At 39.2% G+C, this 19,112-nt stretch overlaps 1 protein-coding gene across 1 annotated transcript; it reads right to left on the bottom strand.

Moving 5' to 3' along the window:
* Positions 1 to 1,714: 1,714 nt before the first annotated feature.
* nectin4a (nectin cell adhesion molecule 4a) lies at positions 1,715 to 18,892 on the bottom strand. Its single transcript, XM_082525875.1, has 11 exons — positions 18,341 to 18,892; positions 13,518 to 13,715; positions 12,828 to 12,995; positions 11,169 to 11,447; positions 10,533 to 10,650; positions 6,784 to 6,938; positions 6,522 to 6,681; positions 6,089 to 6,164; positions 5,747 to 5,809; positions 4,010 to 4,198; positions 1,715 to 3,878 (listed from the first exon to the last, which is right to left on the bottom strand). Exons 1-11 carry the CDS (start codon positions 18,393 to 18,395, stop codon positions 3,489 to 3,491), a joined length of 1,851 nt encoding a protein of 616 aa, XP_082382001.1. The 5' UTR covers positions 18,396 to 18,892; the 3' UTR covers positions 1,715 to 3,488.
* Between the last annotated feature and the right edge of the window lie 220 nt (positions 18,893 to 19,112).

Here is a 19,112-nt window from a genome sequence, read left to right on the forward strand (position 1 = left end):
GTTTGGGGTCATTTGTTTAATTGCAAACATGGGGAAAATTATGCACTAATTCACTCTAAAATTAGAAGGGCTAAGGAGTTAGAAAATCCCTGCATACGTTAGTTCTAAATGGCTTGTTTTTATTTATTAAGTTAGTGGCTGTTCTTTAGTATCTATGATGAAGGTAAAAATACCACAAACAATTCGTTTTGTACATTCATCCTCTGTGATTTTGAGTTGGCCCTTTCCTGTCAGTATAAAGGTGTTTAACTGCACATTTGATCTTAGTATTAGAAAAAGCAGAGCACTTTCAACAACATATCTAAATATAAATACATAAATGTAAGAAATCTCTTGCGTCTCTCTTTGGGCATACATTTTAAGAAATAAAAGTGTCAAATTACATTTCTAAAAAAAATGGTAGCTCATTCTCCAGTCTGCCCTGTTATTACAAAACAACGTTTTTCTTAATTCACAGGAAACATCCTGTTTTTTAAATGTATTTATTTATCTTTTTTGTTTTGTTTTGTTACTATGGATGAAAAAAGAGACATTTTGATAGTATCAGAATCAGTAGTTAAAAAAATAACAGAAAGGGTCCTGTCATCTAATTGTTTATCTATTAGTTTTGATGCATGAATTTCCATAAGGGAGGGGAAAACATTAAGATGCATGGAAAAATTAAACTCCATCATATTTATCATAGCTGTCCAGTGGTCTGAACTGGAGTCTTTACCAGACCGATTTATGTTTGACACCCTTGCCCAACAGTACTCTTAGGAAAACCCCAACAATCACAACAACAAGCGCATATGAGTAAGCACTCTGTGACAGTGGGGAGGAAAAACACCCTTTTAACAGGAACAAAGTAGGGCAGAACCAGCCTTGAGGAAGGCTGCCACTCCTCCTGCTGTGCCTGTGGTTCGAGGACTCTGACAGTTAGCATGACTCAGTGGGTGCTGGTTCATTTAAACATATTCATCCTGTTGCAACCAAGATGACTACATTAACTCTGATGAAGCAATTGGATATATGGACAATGCACAGTGATAGAAGCCATTGGACAGGAACTAAAAATATAGTAAATTATTCAGTGGCCAAGATGTTTCTTTAAGGTTTAGTTTGCTACGATAACTACAACAAAAGAGCAAAAACTGTTGGTATCCCAACGTCCCCGCTTTGAGCAAGTTCTGTTTCAAGTGAAAAAACCCATCTGATGTGATGATGAAGCTCCTATTACAAGGAGAGCCTCTGGGGAAGGAGACCAGAAGTCCCAGGAGCTGCAGTGAAAAGGTTAATTAGCCTCCTAATTCTGCAATTAACAGTACCTACTGAGTGAGAGCACTGAGACTGAAGAGGCAAGAATTGGCGTTACTTGAACATTTTTTGATTTCAGCTGTGAGGGCAGATGGGTTTAAATACCTGGGATCAACCAAAGCAACAGACAGTGAACATAGGCAGCAAAAAAACCCATAAGGGAAGGTTTAAAAGTGAGACCTGCTGTGATGTATGATTTGGAGATGAAGTCGGGAGGCGGAGGTGGCAAAGATGTTCTTTGGGAGCAAGACTAAAGAGGGGGATTATGGATGAAGTAAAGGAGGACATGCAGACGGTTGGTAGAGACAGACTGGAGCAGCTCAAAGAAGAAGAAAACTACAAAATGTAATAGTTTCTGTGCCTTCAGTTTTTTCTACAATATAAAAAATAGTTTAAAAAATGAATGAACAGGGGTAACTAAAGTGCTGTACACCTGCACCTTTAGAAAAACCACATACATTTATTTCAACCCATCAGTACTAGCTGATAACCATCCAAAGCTCTCCAAATAATTAGAAATCCAGGCAAATGTCCAAAAAGATCATCTGGATCACAATCTTTCATAGTTGGTTAGTTCTGCAGTTTGTTGCCTCAGTCAGGCCCCTGCACTTTCCAGCAGTATACACCAGGGGGCGCTGTCTGCAAATGCATTTGCTTTCAGACATTATGGCTTCTCATTTGTTAGGTGCTGCCAGATAATAGTCACACATCACTTTAAGTTAGCCACAAACTGTCCCAGCACACTTTTTACACAACTAAAACAACATCAGACAAGTGTCTCGGAAAAAAGTCGTATTTACAGCAGATAACATAACAAAAAGGAAACAATACAATTATACAATTGTACAATAAAATGTATGTAACGAACAATATAATACTTCATATTTGTCAGAATAGCAAACCTGTTTTTTTTTTTCATGTTTTCCCTTTGGCACATTTTCCCCAATACTCATAACAGATATTTTTTTTAAAAATGTGTACACAGATAAACAATACATGTTTGGCTTTTATGCTGCAATCAAAGGCTGTAACATGTCCCTGTGAAACTCCTTTTGGAAAGACACGGTCCTCTTTTGGAGGAAATGTTCCAAACTGTACAGAAAGTCCATGTGTGGCAACCTTTTTTTCATTTCTATGATCTGCTTTGTGAGAATCCAGGAATACTTACAGACTCTGATCAATTCTAACTATGTTTTCCAAATATTTGGCAGCTTTTCCAGATTCCATTGACGTTGACATTCATACTGTGTGTGTAAACATCGACAGACTGAACATAAATGCACTCTAATGTATTAAGTGTGCATGCTTCGTATATGCTTTTTCATCTCTAATCTTATATATGTATACATCAGTATGTTTGCAGTACACATGTACTATGTGCATGTGAAAGAGGCCACTGAGGCAGAAGGATGCGTGACCTGGCAGATGGATGCAGCACATTTTATTTGTTGTTGTTACTATGCTGTGTCTTTGTTACTTCAGATTTAAGTATTACAGCTCCATTTCAAAGGCGTTTGTAGTTTTCTTTGTTTGGTTTTTTTGTTCTTTGTTTTTTTAAGAAAAGGGAGATCACTCGTGTATTTGTACAGATTTACAGATCACTGCATGTAAGGGACATTAATCTTGTTTTGGTATTAAGGTTTCATCTGATTCAAACTGTCTCAGTGCCTACGGCGGCAGGACAGTAAGACAATATGAAGGTATGGAGGTTGCAGGTGTGGCCAGAGATGAACAAGCCAAAAAAATCTGGATCAGGTCCCAACCAATGTTGTGTAAGAGAATGTAACACAGGCAGTTACTCTTACACTCACCACAATCTCTTGCAATCTCCTTTTTAGATTTACCGACTTTCCCACAGCCTTGTTTACTCCTCCTGTATTTCCTGTTTTTTCCACAACAAGTGCTTTCGATATCCCCTCATAAGCTCGGGCAGCTGCATTCACCTGCAGCTGGTTAGAGCAACAGCTGTGTTGTGAAAGCTCAGAAAGGAATATCATCGGTGATGATGCTGAATTTGCTGCACTGGAAAATGTGTGATATTGTCTTTGGTTTCCAGTAGCTCTGCAAACATTTGGGGAATACACCCAAACAGCAGGCAGCAATAAGAAATGCCCTAAAGATGCTTTGGAGTCAACCGCATCCACAAAAGCGGTGCAGTTCTGTAGTTTCACGTATTATTTTCTCACCAGCTGTTAAACTATTTGAGCCTTGTGGATTATAGAGGCGTGGGGATTGACCGGATGGGGGCTTGGGATCCTTTTGTATTTTAACAGGCCATTACTGGGGTGGCAGGGCACGCTGTGACCCTCAGACACCTGAGAGCTGTTCGTCTCGCTGTCTTGATCAAAAGGTTGCTCTTGACTGGCAGGACCGCCCAGCCCTTCGTCCACTTCATCATCGTCGTCCCTTATGGGTGGGCAGGTGCTGCTCACGGGAGGGTGTTGGTGATTTCTGGTGATGCTTCCCAGTCGCAAACCCACATCCAGTGGGACAATGGGGCTGCCGTTCATCGACCTCAGAAAGTCGGGCGTTTGCATTCTCTGAGGCATTTGCGTGAGAGGAGCGTGGTAGTGAGTTTCCGGCTACAAAGACACAGAACAGATTTTGATTGCATCATCATCAGGTTAACTATGCAGTGGTTAGTAATATGGAGCCGAGGCATTCCACAGTTTGGCGAACTCAAGCCTTGACACGCACACTAAGACACACTTACCAAAGATAAAGAGCTGTTTTTCACATATCTCTCCACTCTGAGACGGCTTTCCTCGTCTCTGTCCAGAGGCCTTTCTCTCCCCCTCCGGGAGTTGTTGTATATGGCTGGTCTGCCCAGAGAGTCATACGCAATTCCTCCTCCCCGACTGCCTGAGATAGTAGATCGGCTGTCACGGCAGTGAGGCTGCTCCTGTTTATGGCATGGAAACAAAACACTAGTAACTATTATTCGACACACTGATTAGGTGCATAGATTGTAGCAATTCTATGCTCAAAACAACAGAATTGCTACAAACATTCTCCCCAAATTCACATAAAAAACACATTTTTTAAAGAATCCCTGATTATAGTTAGATCATTTACTTACATGTATATTAAAAAAAAAGTGGTTTTAAAACAATAGCTTAGCATTAACTGGGGAAATGTGCTGTCTTGCTGACAGATGAAAAAATTGGTATTACTGTGTAATATCCCTTTAACCATTATAAAGCTAAACCTGGAAGTCTTCAATAAAGTCTTCCAAAAAGGAGTTGACATAATATTGATGCCAATAGTTTGATGTTAAATAAATAAATAAAAAAATGGCACAATTAGTTATGTTAAAAATAATTTAAAAAATAATAATAATAATAATAAAATACATTCAGTTTTAATGGAAAATAGTCTGTTATTTATTTGCATTAAATTAGTCACCGTTTCCAAGAAATTCGGAGGACAGTATTGGATAATATATAAGGATAATATATATTAAAAAAAGGATAATATATTAGATATAAGGGATTTAATTTTAGGCCCCAAACTTCACTCCAGGTCCTGATTGAATCAGGCCTGACATACAATTAGGCAATGAAAGCTTTAAAAAGTAGCTTTTTGGGCCTAAACGTTGGGCTGTAAAAGACAAAAAAATGGGAATAGCCACATACAAAATGTTACTTTTCTTTTCTCAGTAAGCTGCATTTGATGACACTACAGATGAAATTAAATGGGTTTTCTGTTGTTTTGGGAAATATGCTACAGCGTATTCTTCCTGAAACATAAAAGCCTGCCACTCCCATGTCTTCATGCTAATTACAGGAGCTACAACCAGCAGTAATTTAGCTCAGGAAACAGAGCACTATTAAACCAGTCTGATCTCACTAAAATGTGAAAGGTAACTACTGACTCTTAACACCACATTACATAGTGACATATGTCTGAGCTAAACATTGTCATTTTAACTCTCTTTAAAAGAATCAGCCACTATTTTTGCTCTTCTGATAAAGTTGTAAAGGCCAAATCATGGACTTATTATCAGCCTAGAAAACCAACTAAGCATCAAATAAAAATGAGCATGAGGACAAGAAGTATAAACACGTGAACCCAAACTTCTTCTCCCCTCAATTTTGTTTGCTTTATACCTTATCTAAAGGAGGAAATTCATCTGTCCACAGTAACAAAGTTTCTAACCTCCCAATTGCACCACGCTACATTATACTTCACCAATTAGAGCTGCTGGCTTGCAGTTGTAGTTGGTTGTAGTTTAAAACAGCCTAATGTCTGCCCTAATTCTCAGCATGAACTTTAGGGCCCATTGAGAGGAACAGAGATGTTAAAAGAGAAAGAGAAAAAGAGCTGTGATGCACTACATGCAGATTCGAAATGTTGAAAGTCAGAACTTAGCCATCTGGCATCTGGCTAGTAAAGCCTCAGTCCCGGGCCCTGGCCCTGCATGCAGATTTATATAGATACGTAGACTGACCCCAAGGGAAGACAGGCTGTTCCTCAGTGTTCCCTCCACCCTCAGAGGGATGTTTTCCTCTGTCTGCAATCAAAAGAAACACAACAAAATTCTAAATCGTGAAAAAATCTGTGCATTCAAACCTTACCATACTATGCTTTGATTACTTTAAAACTGATGGTATTATTGATAGAAGATATGAATATTTATCTGTTGCGACTAACAGATGCCGGTGGTTATATTGAAGTATTTGGAGTTAGTCAGAGTGAAATCTGAACGTTGAAAACAGGTTTGTGTGATACAAGTGGTCCACTGATTTGGATCAGTGCTGAGCAGTGTGAGAGAATAATCATGCAAACGTACCGTTCTCCTGGTGTCTGTACTCATGGAGTTCATTCTCCTGATAGAGGCTTGTCTGGAGAGAGTGTGTATTTCCTCCCTGTGAGAAAAAAAAAGAGAGAAAAATTAATTTCTAAATGGCACTGAGGCTTATAATGCCACGTGTGTTATTCTCTGGCAGCTCAAGTTATGCTAAAGCTTCATTTTTGAAATTTAGATTTCATGCATATTTGTGCCTGCTGTTAATTTACAAGTCCCCCACACAGAGTCATTTAGCCTGTGCATTTTACACTTTATGCTCCTCTAATTTTACACGCTCCGCTGTTGTATCTGTCAGCTGGAATATTCTTAATAGCTGTGATTTGCCCCATTTTTATATATATTCTTCTCAGCCTGCGGATATTATTAATTCATCTCATCTTTTCGCATCTTAATTAAACATCACATTATCTCATACTTTTTCTCAGTCAGCTGTCTCTTTAGCTTCTTGTTCTTGCGCTTGTGGTAACATGTGACAGCAATGATGATGGTGAGCAACAAGACCAGGAGCCCAATGGCCACGCCCCCCACAATGAACATCAGCTCCTTTTCAACACCTCTCGGCTTCGGGGCAATTTCTGTGAAGGTAGAGTTAGAAAGATTAGAATTAAACGGATATCCACTTCTATACACATAGTTTATATTACTTTGAGAAGTATGTTGATACTGCTGCCATCTACCTTCCACATTAATCTCCACCTCTGTCTTTCCAACTCCCACTTTATTCGTTGCCACACACTGATAAGTGCCCGCATCTGAAAGGTTAAGGGGTCGCCCAAAAGCTAGCGTTCCATTCGGGTGTTCGATGACGCCTTTCGGCAATTTTCCATCCTTCCTGTAGAGAGAACGTACACAGACAATACTACATCACAGTCAATCCACACCAATTAATGTCACCTTCAATCTTGAACTCTCTGGACAGGTTGTCAGTCTGTTTGAAGGCTAACAGATAAGAACCCAGAGAGAGCCCATACAAACATGTTTACCCTATTAGGCTCAAGTGTCCTAAAAAAAATGCAGTTTCGCTCCAATAAATGAGATAAATTAGAGTTTATTTGCTGAGTGTCCGAGTCGCTAACAATGTTAGATCCACTTCAAAGAAAGTTCAGTGACACCGGCTTATAGCAAGAGCAAAAACAGAAGTGCTTATCACTGTCATCATGCAGAAGTGAGTTTCGCTGACTAATCGACCTGTATCAGACTCCTCTCACAAAGATTTATAACCTCCTGCAAAGTGGATGCTCCACCCCCAGCATTATAAGTTAAGCAGTGATCCGACAGCCTAGACTCACTAGATAAAAGCCAGCTGGAGTGTTTGAGGTAACTCGGGGACAAAAAGCGAAAATATCACAAAGTATTTGTCAAATATTTGTTTTTCTTATTACTGATTTACTTCCATATTAATCTTCGTTAATATAGTGTGTACATACAAAAACAGTAGTAGAAACACGCTAGCTAGCCACAACAGCTATGGGATATAAATGGTTAACAAGCTTGCTAGCATTAGCTGATAACTGTCACTCCACCCTCCGGTCCTAAGATGCTGAATAATGGCTGTAAACAAATGATAGCAATAAATAAATAAATAATGCCAAGGCTTCAACGTACAGCCACCTGAAAGCAATGGGTGACTTTGGTGTACCTTATACCATCTTTTATAGTAAAGACTCTTTCATAGCTTGCAGCCTCGTATTATTTAGATAATAATTCAGTGGGACATGGCATGCTCGCATAATGATAACAATCAATTCCACAAGATCTTAAAGAAAATTGAACACCCCATCCACCAGCAACACTAATTATACTTCTGTACCTTCTAGAAGAGAACTTAATGATATAGTAGCTGAACACATTGTTTATCTACTGTATCATGTCAAAAATCAAACAGCTACCTGTGGGGCTGAGAAATGCAGCCACAGAGAGAACTTATTCCCCACAGACAACCATGTTAAAATACCCAAATTAGTTAGCAGGGATCTGTCTGTACATTGTACCGGAACAGTTTATGAATGCAGCTTGCTAGCCAAGCGTCCTAGTATGAAATAATAATTTATCTCGCAAAAATGGTTACTTCTAGATCCAATAAAGTAGCGCGATAGAGACCAAAAGACAAACAACGAGGCTTCAAAGTGCAAAGCCCCGAAACTACTGGGTGACGTGGTTGCATCTTTTACATACAGTTAAAAAAGGACACAACTTGAACATTCTCAGAAATACATCTTCTTTTGTATAGAGGCCACTCTATAATGTAATCTATATTAGAGATGTCATAAGTGTGTTGCATAGAACTCTTGTTTCACAGAGTCGTTTCTTTTAAGCAGAAAGGAGGAACCATATACTTGTACTACATATGCAACACATTTTCATGATAACATCTCACACAGATCTCACGCTGCTTCCTTTTCCTCCACCCTCCACCCCTGCCTACCTGCTCCTACTAGTTAACTTCTGATTATTGCTCATCCCTTTCCCTTTTACTTCTCATCCCCCTCCTGCTCCCTCCTTCGTGTGAAACTGTCTCATCTGTCTCGGCACAAGCCGGAACATGACACTGTGACAGCAGCTATTACTTCACCTGCCGCCATTTACTAACAGGTTTTCCCAGTGTGTGCGTGTGTGTGTGTGTGTGTGTGTGTGTGTGCATGTGCATACACAGTCATTCATAAGTCTGTAAGCGTGTATACACGGTGTGTGCCTCTTAATCTTTACTCACAAAACCTCCTTTCATAAGGTATGTTCCTGTTTTGATAACTATTAAAAAAGAAGTATTAGATGCTTTACTTTCTGTCAAAACAGCGAAGACATAACCAAACATTTGCTCTTCAGATAGATAAACATATTTTCTGCGTGTTTTTCCCCCGTGAAAGCCTAACTGTCACATGCCTAGATTTAATCGGTGCCATTCCTCTTCCAGCTTTTCAAGGCCTGCATTTTTTCTAGCTACACCACACCCTGAGAATATATTAATGCATTGAAACAAACAGCTTAAAATGACAGCTGGTGACTCAAGCAGAAGAACTGAAACACCTGAGTCAAACCCTCAGCTGGCTGAAAGCAGGGCTTCTCCTGAATGAGCTGCCTTCCAGCCTTCCATTGAGGCCGCAGAAGCAGGAAGTGACAGTGAAATGAGGTTGTTTGGTTAAGACTACGTCCACACTAATGCGTTTTTGTTTGAAAACGCATCATTTTCTCTCCGTTTTGGCCTCCCGTCCACACTGAGACGGCGTTTTTGCTGATGGAAAACGCAGCATTTTGAAAACGCTCTCGAAAACGCATACATTTGGAAACGGTGCTATTGCGTCGCAGTGTGGACACTCAAAAACGCAGACTTTCTAAAACAATGACGCATGTTAGTCATATGATGCAGTCATGTAACCAATTAAACTAAGATAGCGGAGGGCATTATACAGCAGTTCTTTTGTTTGCTCTGAATTTTGACAGCCCTATTAAAGATTAATATCAGTCTGCACATGCTCCAGATAGCTTTTCTTCAAATTCTTTAACTTGCTCACTTGCTTTTGCAACTTTGTGCTTTTGTGTTACTCGCAAAAAAAAAAATCACTTCACACAGCTAAAATCTGTTAGCTGTGTGAAGTGCTGGAATAAATTTGACAGATGTATGATGGCAAAAGCACACTATGAGGATTTCATGTAAGGCCTTCACAATTATCAATGCAAAAACACTGATGCTAATGATATCACCACAATATTTAAATATAATTCAAATGTAAGTGCATGAACTGTATATTTTAGATATGTAAAATATACAATATTTAAGTTGATTTTAGTCCATTTAACTGGAAATTCAGGGTTAGTTTCCATAAATTCATAAATTAGACACAGACATTAGATTTAATAACATAAGTACGCAGGAATTATTGGGGAGGAAGCACTAGCTACACATTTCCATGAAAAGAATGTCAAAAGACAAGAAACTACCGTGATGTGTAGTCTACTGCCGGCATTGTGTAACTCCAGTTCACAGTTTCACCTATTCACAGTGGTGTCACCATTCCTCTTTCATTTTGCCATGTATGCACTTGTGCACATGCAGTGCAGTGTGTACCCAGCATAAGAGTATTACAGTAGTAATTAAAAGTTTTGTAAGTTTAATCATATTGTCTGGTGTCTTTCTGTGTGTTTAAGTAAACTCCTAATGTGTAAACAACAGTGACTGTTGCTTCTACTAAGCATTTTCCAACAAGACTTGCTGTATGTAATAGTAACTAATACATAATTAATAAGTAATAAAGTAACTGTAAGTTGGTGATGACCTGAATTTGCTTTCACCAAACGTTAAATTAAAGTGGTGAAATCATGGGACACAAAACTGGCATCACAACTGGCACTTCTGATTAAAGTAACCATGACCAGACAGTTAGTCATACAAACAGCAGACACCCGGAGAGATAGGTGGATCCTACCATACCTGATCCAGGTGAAGACGTGTGGTTTGGGGTTTCCTCCACTCACGCAACTCAGGGCAGCATTCTCCAGACCCACATACCAGTTTCCATTGTAGCCAGATACCTCTGCGTGCGGCGGATCTGAGAGAAAGGATAATAATTTACCAACTTTAACGCTTTGAGATGGAATAATCAGACTTACAGCTGATGCGAATATGAATGCAACATTTTACAAATAGTTAAAATCACTGCCACGGCTTAACGTCAGTGTAAGGTATTGTGAATGATAATGCATTAAAAATTAAGGAGGGGAAGTACTACTATTTTTTATGTATATTTAACACACTCTTCATCTTGAAAATGAAAGGTGAAGAGAGTTTTATAGATATAAAATGTAGGTAGTGTGAGCTAGACTTGCTAATATGGAGAGAAACGTGTGTAGCAACACAGTGTTCAGAAAGTCTCTGGTGACTCTGAAGGGATCACAACAGTGATAAAAACAGGAAGTGAGAACATCGGTCCTATTACTGCTTTAACTCTACGTATGCTTGTGTTTTTCATGATTTAAATGTGTCTCATTTCTGCACTACTGGATCATCTCAACTCTTTTGATTTTTAAAACATAGTCCAGTTTGGGTGTAATGTGGAGGGAAACTCACAGTGCACTACCAGCTGGTTTTTTAACCTGCGGGGTTCCGAGTAAGTCGGATGCCAAACCAGGCAGTCCAACTTCTTTCCATTCATGCCTCTCAGGGGATACAGGGAGAAGTGAGAGGAGACTGCCCCGGTGTCTGAGGTGCGATTGATCGACTTCCCGTTCAGTTCGGTGTCCCAGGAGAGCTGCGGCAGGGGTCGGGCTACGGAGCGGCAGGTAGCAACCTGGCTGAATTCCTGTCCCTCCACCACAGTCACAGAGTCCACTGTGGAAATGGGATGAGCTGGAAGAGGGGTGGTTACAGTGTTTGATCAGGGAGGAGATAATGATGGTTAGATCAACACACTCAGCAGCCAGTGTTGATGGCAGCTGTACACTTAAACAGATATTTAAAGGTCTTTCTAAGTAAGCGTGTCTGGTCTTATGCAACATGCGGGTCGCAGCAAAAGTTTGCTCACTAATTAGAAGAGCGTGTGGCTACGTTTTTAGAGAAGAAATAAGATACATAGTTTCTTTCTTTCCTCGCTTATCAGTATTAAACAACTTTATGGTAACAACAGCAATAACTGCTTATGCTTAAATATTTAAAGCTCAAATAAGATTTGAATGCTTTCAGGGTAATAAAATTAAGTGAGCATAGTTTTTTTTTCAGGCAGTCAGAGTTCATTTAAGTCTGCAGTCTTGTTAGATCAGCTGATAACAGCTGATCTCAGTGTTGACATCTCAGCTGATTTATTACTGAGCAAATCTCATGTAAAGCCATTTATTTAAAGTGCTTTAACCTGCCTACAGTTTCTTAAAGCTTATGCAAGCAACCTTCCTCCACCCCACATCCTCTTGATACTGTATCTATTTTAATCAGCGCCATATCTGTTCAGTACTGTGGGATCTTGCTGCTGCTGTCACGGTCAGACTTTCCATGTGTGGTAAAGTAAAGAGGGACAAAAATGAAGCTATATCACCAAATATCAATTATTGTAGGCAGTAAAAACAATTTTCTTCAGAGTTAAGTAGAGCTGATGATGACTGATTTTGCTGTCGAATAATGCAGTTAACACTAATGATACCATTATAATAATAACGTTATTAGTGTTGATTTGCCTCCTAATGAGTTATAAGCAAATAATCAAGAGGTAGATTCTGGTCTGAATTCAAACCAAAGCAGAAAATCTTCAGTGCAACCTGATCAAGGCTTCTTTTGCTACATACTAGAGGAAACGTGTTGTTAGAGGTTGAATCCTAGAAGCACTTGTAAATTCTATATACTGATTATTACTTGCACTTGATCAGTTTTATTAATTCAAAAGTGTAGAACCATATATCGACAGTAAGACGATAAGATAATGTGAACGTTGGAAACACGACAAAATATACTTCTGAACAATAAACTTCAATTACAACCTTAAATGTAAAAACCTGAAAATACGACCACTTGTAATGCCTTATTAGGTGCTACAAATGCTTAATCGAGTGACAAATACAGTCATGAGTAAGTGTGTTATTCATATTTTGTCTGTGTTACTACATTATTAGTCATGTATTAGCTACGCCTTAATAAACTAACAACCTGGTGACAATATGAATTAGTTTCCATCCTTGAGAAGACAACATATTGTCTCTTCTGTTGTGTATTGTATGCCAGAGTCATGATGGAAGGACTCACTATACACAAGGAGTGACAACTCTGTCTCAAAGTTTCCAAAGGGGAAAGTGCTGACATGGCAGGTGTACTTCCCCTCATCAGAGATCTTTGTGATCTTGATGACCAGAGACGAGTCCTTGGTGGGTTGGTTGCTGTTAAACTCCACGCGATCGGCCCACGGTCCGAACGCTAAGGACAGAGACAAAAAGAGAAAGACAGTTTAGGGAACCCAAGAGGAAGGATGTCACACAGAAAGTTAAATCCAGCAAGTTCAAACAAACCTCAGGCTTTCTTTTTAGCATTTTCAGTTCCGTACACATGTCTGAATCCCTCTCTTATAACTGAAATTACGTTACGGCGTGGGCACTAATGCCTTCTGTGAGCAAAGACTCCAATATCACCTAAAATTACACCAAACTATAAAAATCTCTGGCAAACTGCTTTTAGACATTTATGAGCTCAAGCCTTGGTGCATGATATGTTTACTGGGAGGAGAAACAAAGCCACTGAATAACTCTTGTCAGCTAAAACAGACGCATTAACTTGCAATACAAGGAAACTTTGTGAGGGATTGATAAAGAAAACATTTCCCACTGTGAGGAAAAGGGAAGTAACTCAATGTGACAATTTAGTTTTTAGCACTTGGCAGAGGACGTAAAGACAAGGTCGAGGGCAGAAAGAGAACTGGAGCTCAGACACAGTGCCAGTTACCTGTTTTTCCATTTACATGATGTGCGGTGATGATCTGCTCCTTGGTACCATCAGGTTTCTCCTGAAACCAGGTGACCTGCACCACTGTACTCTCGGCATCTGGCTCGTAGCGACAGGGTAGGATGGTCTTTTCCTCCGCCAGGGAAGTTAAGGAATAGTTTGGAGGAGGTGCCACAAAGTCTCCTTTTATCACTGTCACTGGAAGAGAAAGATAGGACCATAAATTCATCTGATATAAGAATCAAGTGCTTGCAGCTAATTGACAGCACGGTGGCTTGTTCATCTCTAACACAGTGACACTGAGCTTGGCACGCTGGTCGTAAATACTAGAATCCCATTACAAGTGCCACATTTTTAAAAGTTTTAACCAGAAAGTGGAACTCCTGAGACTCAGAAAACACAAGCAAACTCTTCACAGAAGGACTCTGCCTGGGCTCAAACCCCAGACTCTTTTGAAGTGATCTACAGGCTTTCTGAAGCTCTTTTTTCTTTGCACATTGACTGTCTTTTCAATCATTTTCAGTTGACTCCTTATTAATAACAATTTTAAAGGAATGCTTGTTTCTTTGTTTCTTCATTAAGACAACTAACAGCAATTTATTAATCACTGAAGCCACCTAACTTAATAGAAGAACCAGGGTTGTCTCTACAAATAACACACAACATAACAAAGAAAAACAATTTTAAACAGTGTCTTTAGCAACTTGTTAATCCCAGCCTGTGGCAAAAGCAAAGAATTTTTTTCCAATGTCTTTAATTGAATCTACAGAAAATGCAAATGAAAACACAGCTTCATTGCAATTCTGCACCAACAGGCTGATTCCAGAAGAGCTAGAAGCCGAAATCTTGGCCTATCTCAGAATGGTGAACTGAACAAGCGGCAGGCGTTTAAAAAGACGTACAGCAGATGAACATGAAAATGAAAACCTTAACTGTTTGATTTTAATCTCAAAGTCACATCCATGAGAAACAGAAAAATGTCCAACAAAGAAGAGATAGGACCTGAGAGATGGATCAATATGTACAGAGGACATCAGGAGAGAGGTACAACATCTGTGCACCACTGCAGAGCCGCTGTCAAGGTTTGGGGCTGCATTTCAGCCACTGATGTAGGAGATCGGGAATACTGATGGAATTATGAATACAGAAATGTACCATCTGGAAAGTGTCTGATTGGCATTGCTTCATTTTTCAGCATGATCCCAAACACACTGAGAGTGCAGCAAAAGCATTTCTGGATAGAGAAACACACAATGGAGAACTATCATCTCAACAGAGGATGAAACAAAAGGCAGCAAAAAGGGTTTTGAATGTCCTTCAAGAAGCCTGGAAAACTATTCCTGAAAACAACATCAGAAAATTAGAAGAAAAGAAAGAGTTCAGGATGTGTTAAAAAAAATAATAAAGTGACCAAATAGTGACTTTAAAGCTTGTTAGAAACACACAATCTCAGTTTTTTCTTATTAAATATATAAATACACTATATAAATAATTCCATCTATTTTAAATTTTCCTGGCAAAATATAAAGAAATCACACTTTTAAACAGTGTTGTATCTTTAAAAAGAGAAGTCTCAGTTATATGTGCCAGTAACTACTGTAACTTGTGTGCTGTAGTGGTGATAAGGCTTTTAACTTGTTTTCTGTTTTCAACTTGCTACCTAAAGAAAAGTAAAAGCATACAGTTTTACATTAATACGAAGTTGCATCAGTTCTACAGTAACTTTGCGAAGCTGCTTTATGCCGTGCGTCAAAAGTCCCAGTTCAATTAAAAGCATAATAGTGTGGAAAATGGTGGCCTGGCTGTGCCGGAGTTATATATTATTTGAGTAAGCAAGCTGTGGTTATGTGGGGTGGCTATTTTGTCCGAGCACAGGAAGCCAGAGCTGCTTCTCGTACTGTCACGCTTTTCTGTTAAGCTGAGCCAACAAGCTGCAGGGTTTAATGCAGCTCTGATAGTAGTTTTGTCTTTTTGCCAAACTGTCTGGAAGGACTAAGCAACATTTAAAATGATTTCATTAATATAGTGTTTCAGGAGCAGAGTTTCGGTAGAGACAGGTGTGCACTAGTCTGACTGGCAGCAACATAGTTTTAAAAAATGGCAGTGTTTAAAGGCAACGGATGAGGTTTGAAGGCACAGAGTTAGTACAGAAAACAAGCTGTATATCATAAGCATGAGTCAGTACAAGTGAAGATATGTCGTATAACTAGTTGTTCAAGATAAGCTTTCAAAGAAACTAAATGCTCAGTGTCTGCACACAAACAAAGGGACCCCAGAAAACATAAAGTTAACACAAAGTGCATCGTATCACATGTCTCATTGTCACAAAGCAGCATTATTTAGTGCAAACCACAAGTTTACATAAATATCTTGTTGTTTTTTTTACTTTTCTCCCCTTCCTCCTTTCAGTTTGCTAACCTGTTTGCTCTCAACAGACTACAATCCTTCACGTTACCTGCAATATGTGCAGCGCACTGTTACACGGTTTAAAACTGTATTTAATGCTTCTTTGCATTTGTGCATGTTCACCTTGGCACAATGCTAAAATAAAACTGAATTCAATTTTGTGGAAGTTTTGCCTATACGCACAATGCCTGCTGTCATATTGCTGCTCTTAGATCAAGCTGGAGTTGATTGATACTACGATGCCACCATTTCCGGTTGTCATCTAAAGGCTGAAAGCTAAAAACAGCTTGCTTGCCTAATAAGGTTACAAGGTGTAGTTTTGTTTTTAATACTCATATATATCTGGAAACAAGAACTGAAAACTCTGGTTGTTTCATTTAAACTTTTCAGCTGGTTTCTAGCAGCTAGAATAAGTCAGTTTATCCACATAAGTTAGTTTTCATTCGAGCTTTTAGTAATATTCATATTTTCATTCATGGCTTCGTTCGGACGTTGATTCAGTAGCTGATGTGGTAGAATCTGTTCAGATATGTCGGTGGGTACGATGTGAATCATGCATTTACCAGCAGACCTGATGACTCTTCTCATCAGACAGGTGTGTTTTTTTTTCCATGAATGTGTGTGTGTGTATGTGTCACCCTGATGTTTAAACCTACTTTGGAATCTGCCTGTGCTGCATTACTGGAATGATGCCCAGCCTACCCTGCTTTTATGGGATTGAAAGGTTTTCTTCAGTCTAGTGTAGCATTATCTGTTCATGTTAACTTTTTCCAAGTCATTTTTGTCCATGAATTACCTGCAAAGTTCTCATCTCATACAATATTAGGTTTTTTGTTTTTTAAGCATGCACCCCAAGTCTCACAAAAGATGTATAATAGCACCAATCTATAAACTTAAGGACTGATTCAGGCAAAATTATGATGTATTGTTTAAAAACAAAAATGTCCATGGCTGAAGCAAAGACAAAAAAGCCACATAAATTACACAAAAAACACACTAAAATGCAGTAGAAACTGGAAGGGTACTCAGAGTCATGACACAAAGCCCTGTGTCCACTGTTGTGATTTAAAGATAAGAAATCGGGATCAGGATCTCTTACCTTTAAATCACATACACATCTTACATCTCTACAATGGTGAGATATGTATGTAGGTAGATGAGGGCAGACTGCCAATAGTGAGATGGTGACAGACAATAGCACCCAGCAAAGAAAGCTTAGACAAAAATCAAGAGGAAGTGCAGCGTCCACAGAAAGACTGCGGACACTTTTTAAAGTGTCATTGAGTTTTATTGTTGAGAAAGATAAATATAAATGACTTATTTGATAATAAATCAATTTGATGTCCATCTCTCAAAGAGTTCCTCCCCTTTCTGATCGCTGCACAGCTTATGGGCTAATGTGCAGTTTTTACAGTGACAAACGGTATATAATATAAACCACAGCCATTCAGACTTTGAGTAAACAGTGTTTGACAAACACTGTAAGAGTGAAGTAAGTAAGAACTAGCTTTCAGTAAGGTTTTCAAACATATGTGGCTAATGACCTTACCTTCTATCTCAGATCAGTCTGACTGATTCTGACTCACAGGCCTTATCCCCTTTGAGCTTTAAGCGAAAGTTTAAATCACTCAGACCTCTGGAGTACCCGTATAACATGTATTTTGTAAGTGCATCAGCAGCTTCTGACATGTTTTGCATACATTTGAGTAGTGATGTTTGTACATAGTATTTAAATATGAAATGAATAGTGGGCCCAGGATAGAGCCTTGCGGAACACCTGTAGACAACATGGGAGTATTTGCATTTCTGGGTAAATTTAGCAACATTATTTTATAACGTTGAGTGTTGTGTTTAAGTATATGTAGTAGAAAGTCTTATGAAGGCTGTGTGGATATTATTTATCATATCATCACATTTTTGAATGACATATTTATACTTAAGCAGCGCACACACATACACACTAGGAGGATCCACAGAGTTCATATGAATGCTGCAGAAAGAAGCGTATTGATCAACAGCAACCAGTTTTTCCAGAAATAGAAGCCAGGAGTGTTTCCTAACAGCCCTCCTCTATGTATTCTTGAGAAAACTGACTATGCCTTTAGAGGTTGCAAAACATAGCTCATGAATATGCTTCAGATACTGTATTAGGCCTTAATAGGGTACAGGAAAACCAAAGTGTGCATCATGATATTTTTAAAAAGCCTTTTTTAACTTCCGATGCGTTTGATGTGTGACACACAGCTGCTTTATCGCTGCGAATAGTGGAGTACAGCGGCGCATAGGCAACACATTAAACAATCACAGCACAATAAAGGGGTCAGTAAAGGCAGGGGATAAAGATATATAGTATTAAAAGAACACAAAACATGTTTAAATATCATTTTCATCAGACTTCATATGAGCGCTTATCTTACCAAAGACACGGAGGACAAAGAGGCACAGAGAGAGTCTGTTCAGCAGAGATGTCATTCTCTCTGGGAGTTGCTGTTAACTGTGCACAACTTTTGACAATTTCAGCAGTGGAAGAAAGCTCATAAGTCCAGGTAATATGATCCTAACTGACAGGCAGGCTCGAAGCATTGAGGCACGCTCATGGCTCGTACTGCCGGATCATCCTTGGAGATGTTTTTTCTTTGAGAACCAGGTCCCTTTGAGAAATGGAAAAACTGTGCGTAACCCCGTCCTTGTGAAAAAGTTAAATCCTTTGAGTTTAGAGTCCTGTATGGTTGTTAAGCCCACGCCATCATGTTTGCCCTTTAGAGGAAAATAAGGCGCAGCTTTACCTGTTTGGGATACACCTGTTTGAGCTACACCCCTCTCTCTCTCTCACTCTCTTGCTCTCGCTCTGACATACACACACACCTAACAACCCGACAAGCCACAAACACACACTCACGCGCACACAGCTGCGGGGAAAAAAAGTCACCTTTCCGGTTTGGTTGAGGCAACATGACAGTTATTTTCTCGTCTTTACTTGCTCTGCTCAGAGGAGAGGCAGGTGAAAAGCAGGCACAAAGACGCTGTTTAAAAGAATGAATGTTTCGCTTTAATACTCACCCTGATACTAAACTAGTGCCTCCTCCCTCATAAAGAAAGCAAATTAATCCTTTAATTTAAAGGGATCGTCACAAACATCAGTACTATGCAAAAAATTCCTGTGAAGACTTCCTCAATTTAAAAAGAAAA

The sequence above is a fragment of the Aulonocara stuartgranti genome, assembly GCF_965226115.1.
Source record: "Aulonocara stuartgranti genome assembly, chromosome: 3".
In the NCBI taxonomy this organism is placed as follows: Eukaryota; Metazoa; Chordata; class Actinopteri; order Cichliformes; family Cichlidae; genus Aulonocara; species Aulonocara stuartgranti.

Bases quoted from the DNA above. Each gene is read 5' to 3' on its own strand.
- nectin4a (XM_082525875.1), bottom strand. From the start codon at position 18,395: ATGACATCTCTGCTGAACAGACTCTCTCTGTGCCTCTTTGTCCTCCGT. The intron at 10,651-11,168 runs GTGAGTTTCCCT...CCTTTCTCTCAG, and splicing joins AAACCAGCTGGTAGTGCACT to ATCCGCCGCACGCAGAGGTA. The intron at 6,165-6,521 runs GTATGAGATAAT...TTTTTCTCACAG, and splicing joins AGACAGCTGACTGAGAAAAA to GGAGGAAATACACACTCTCT.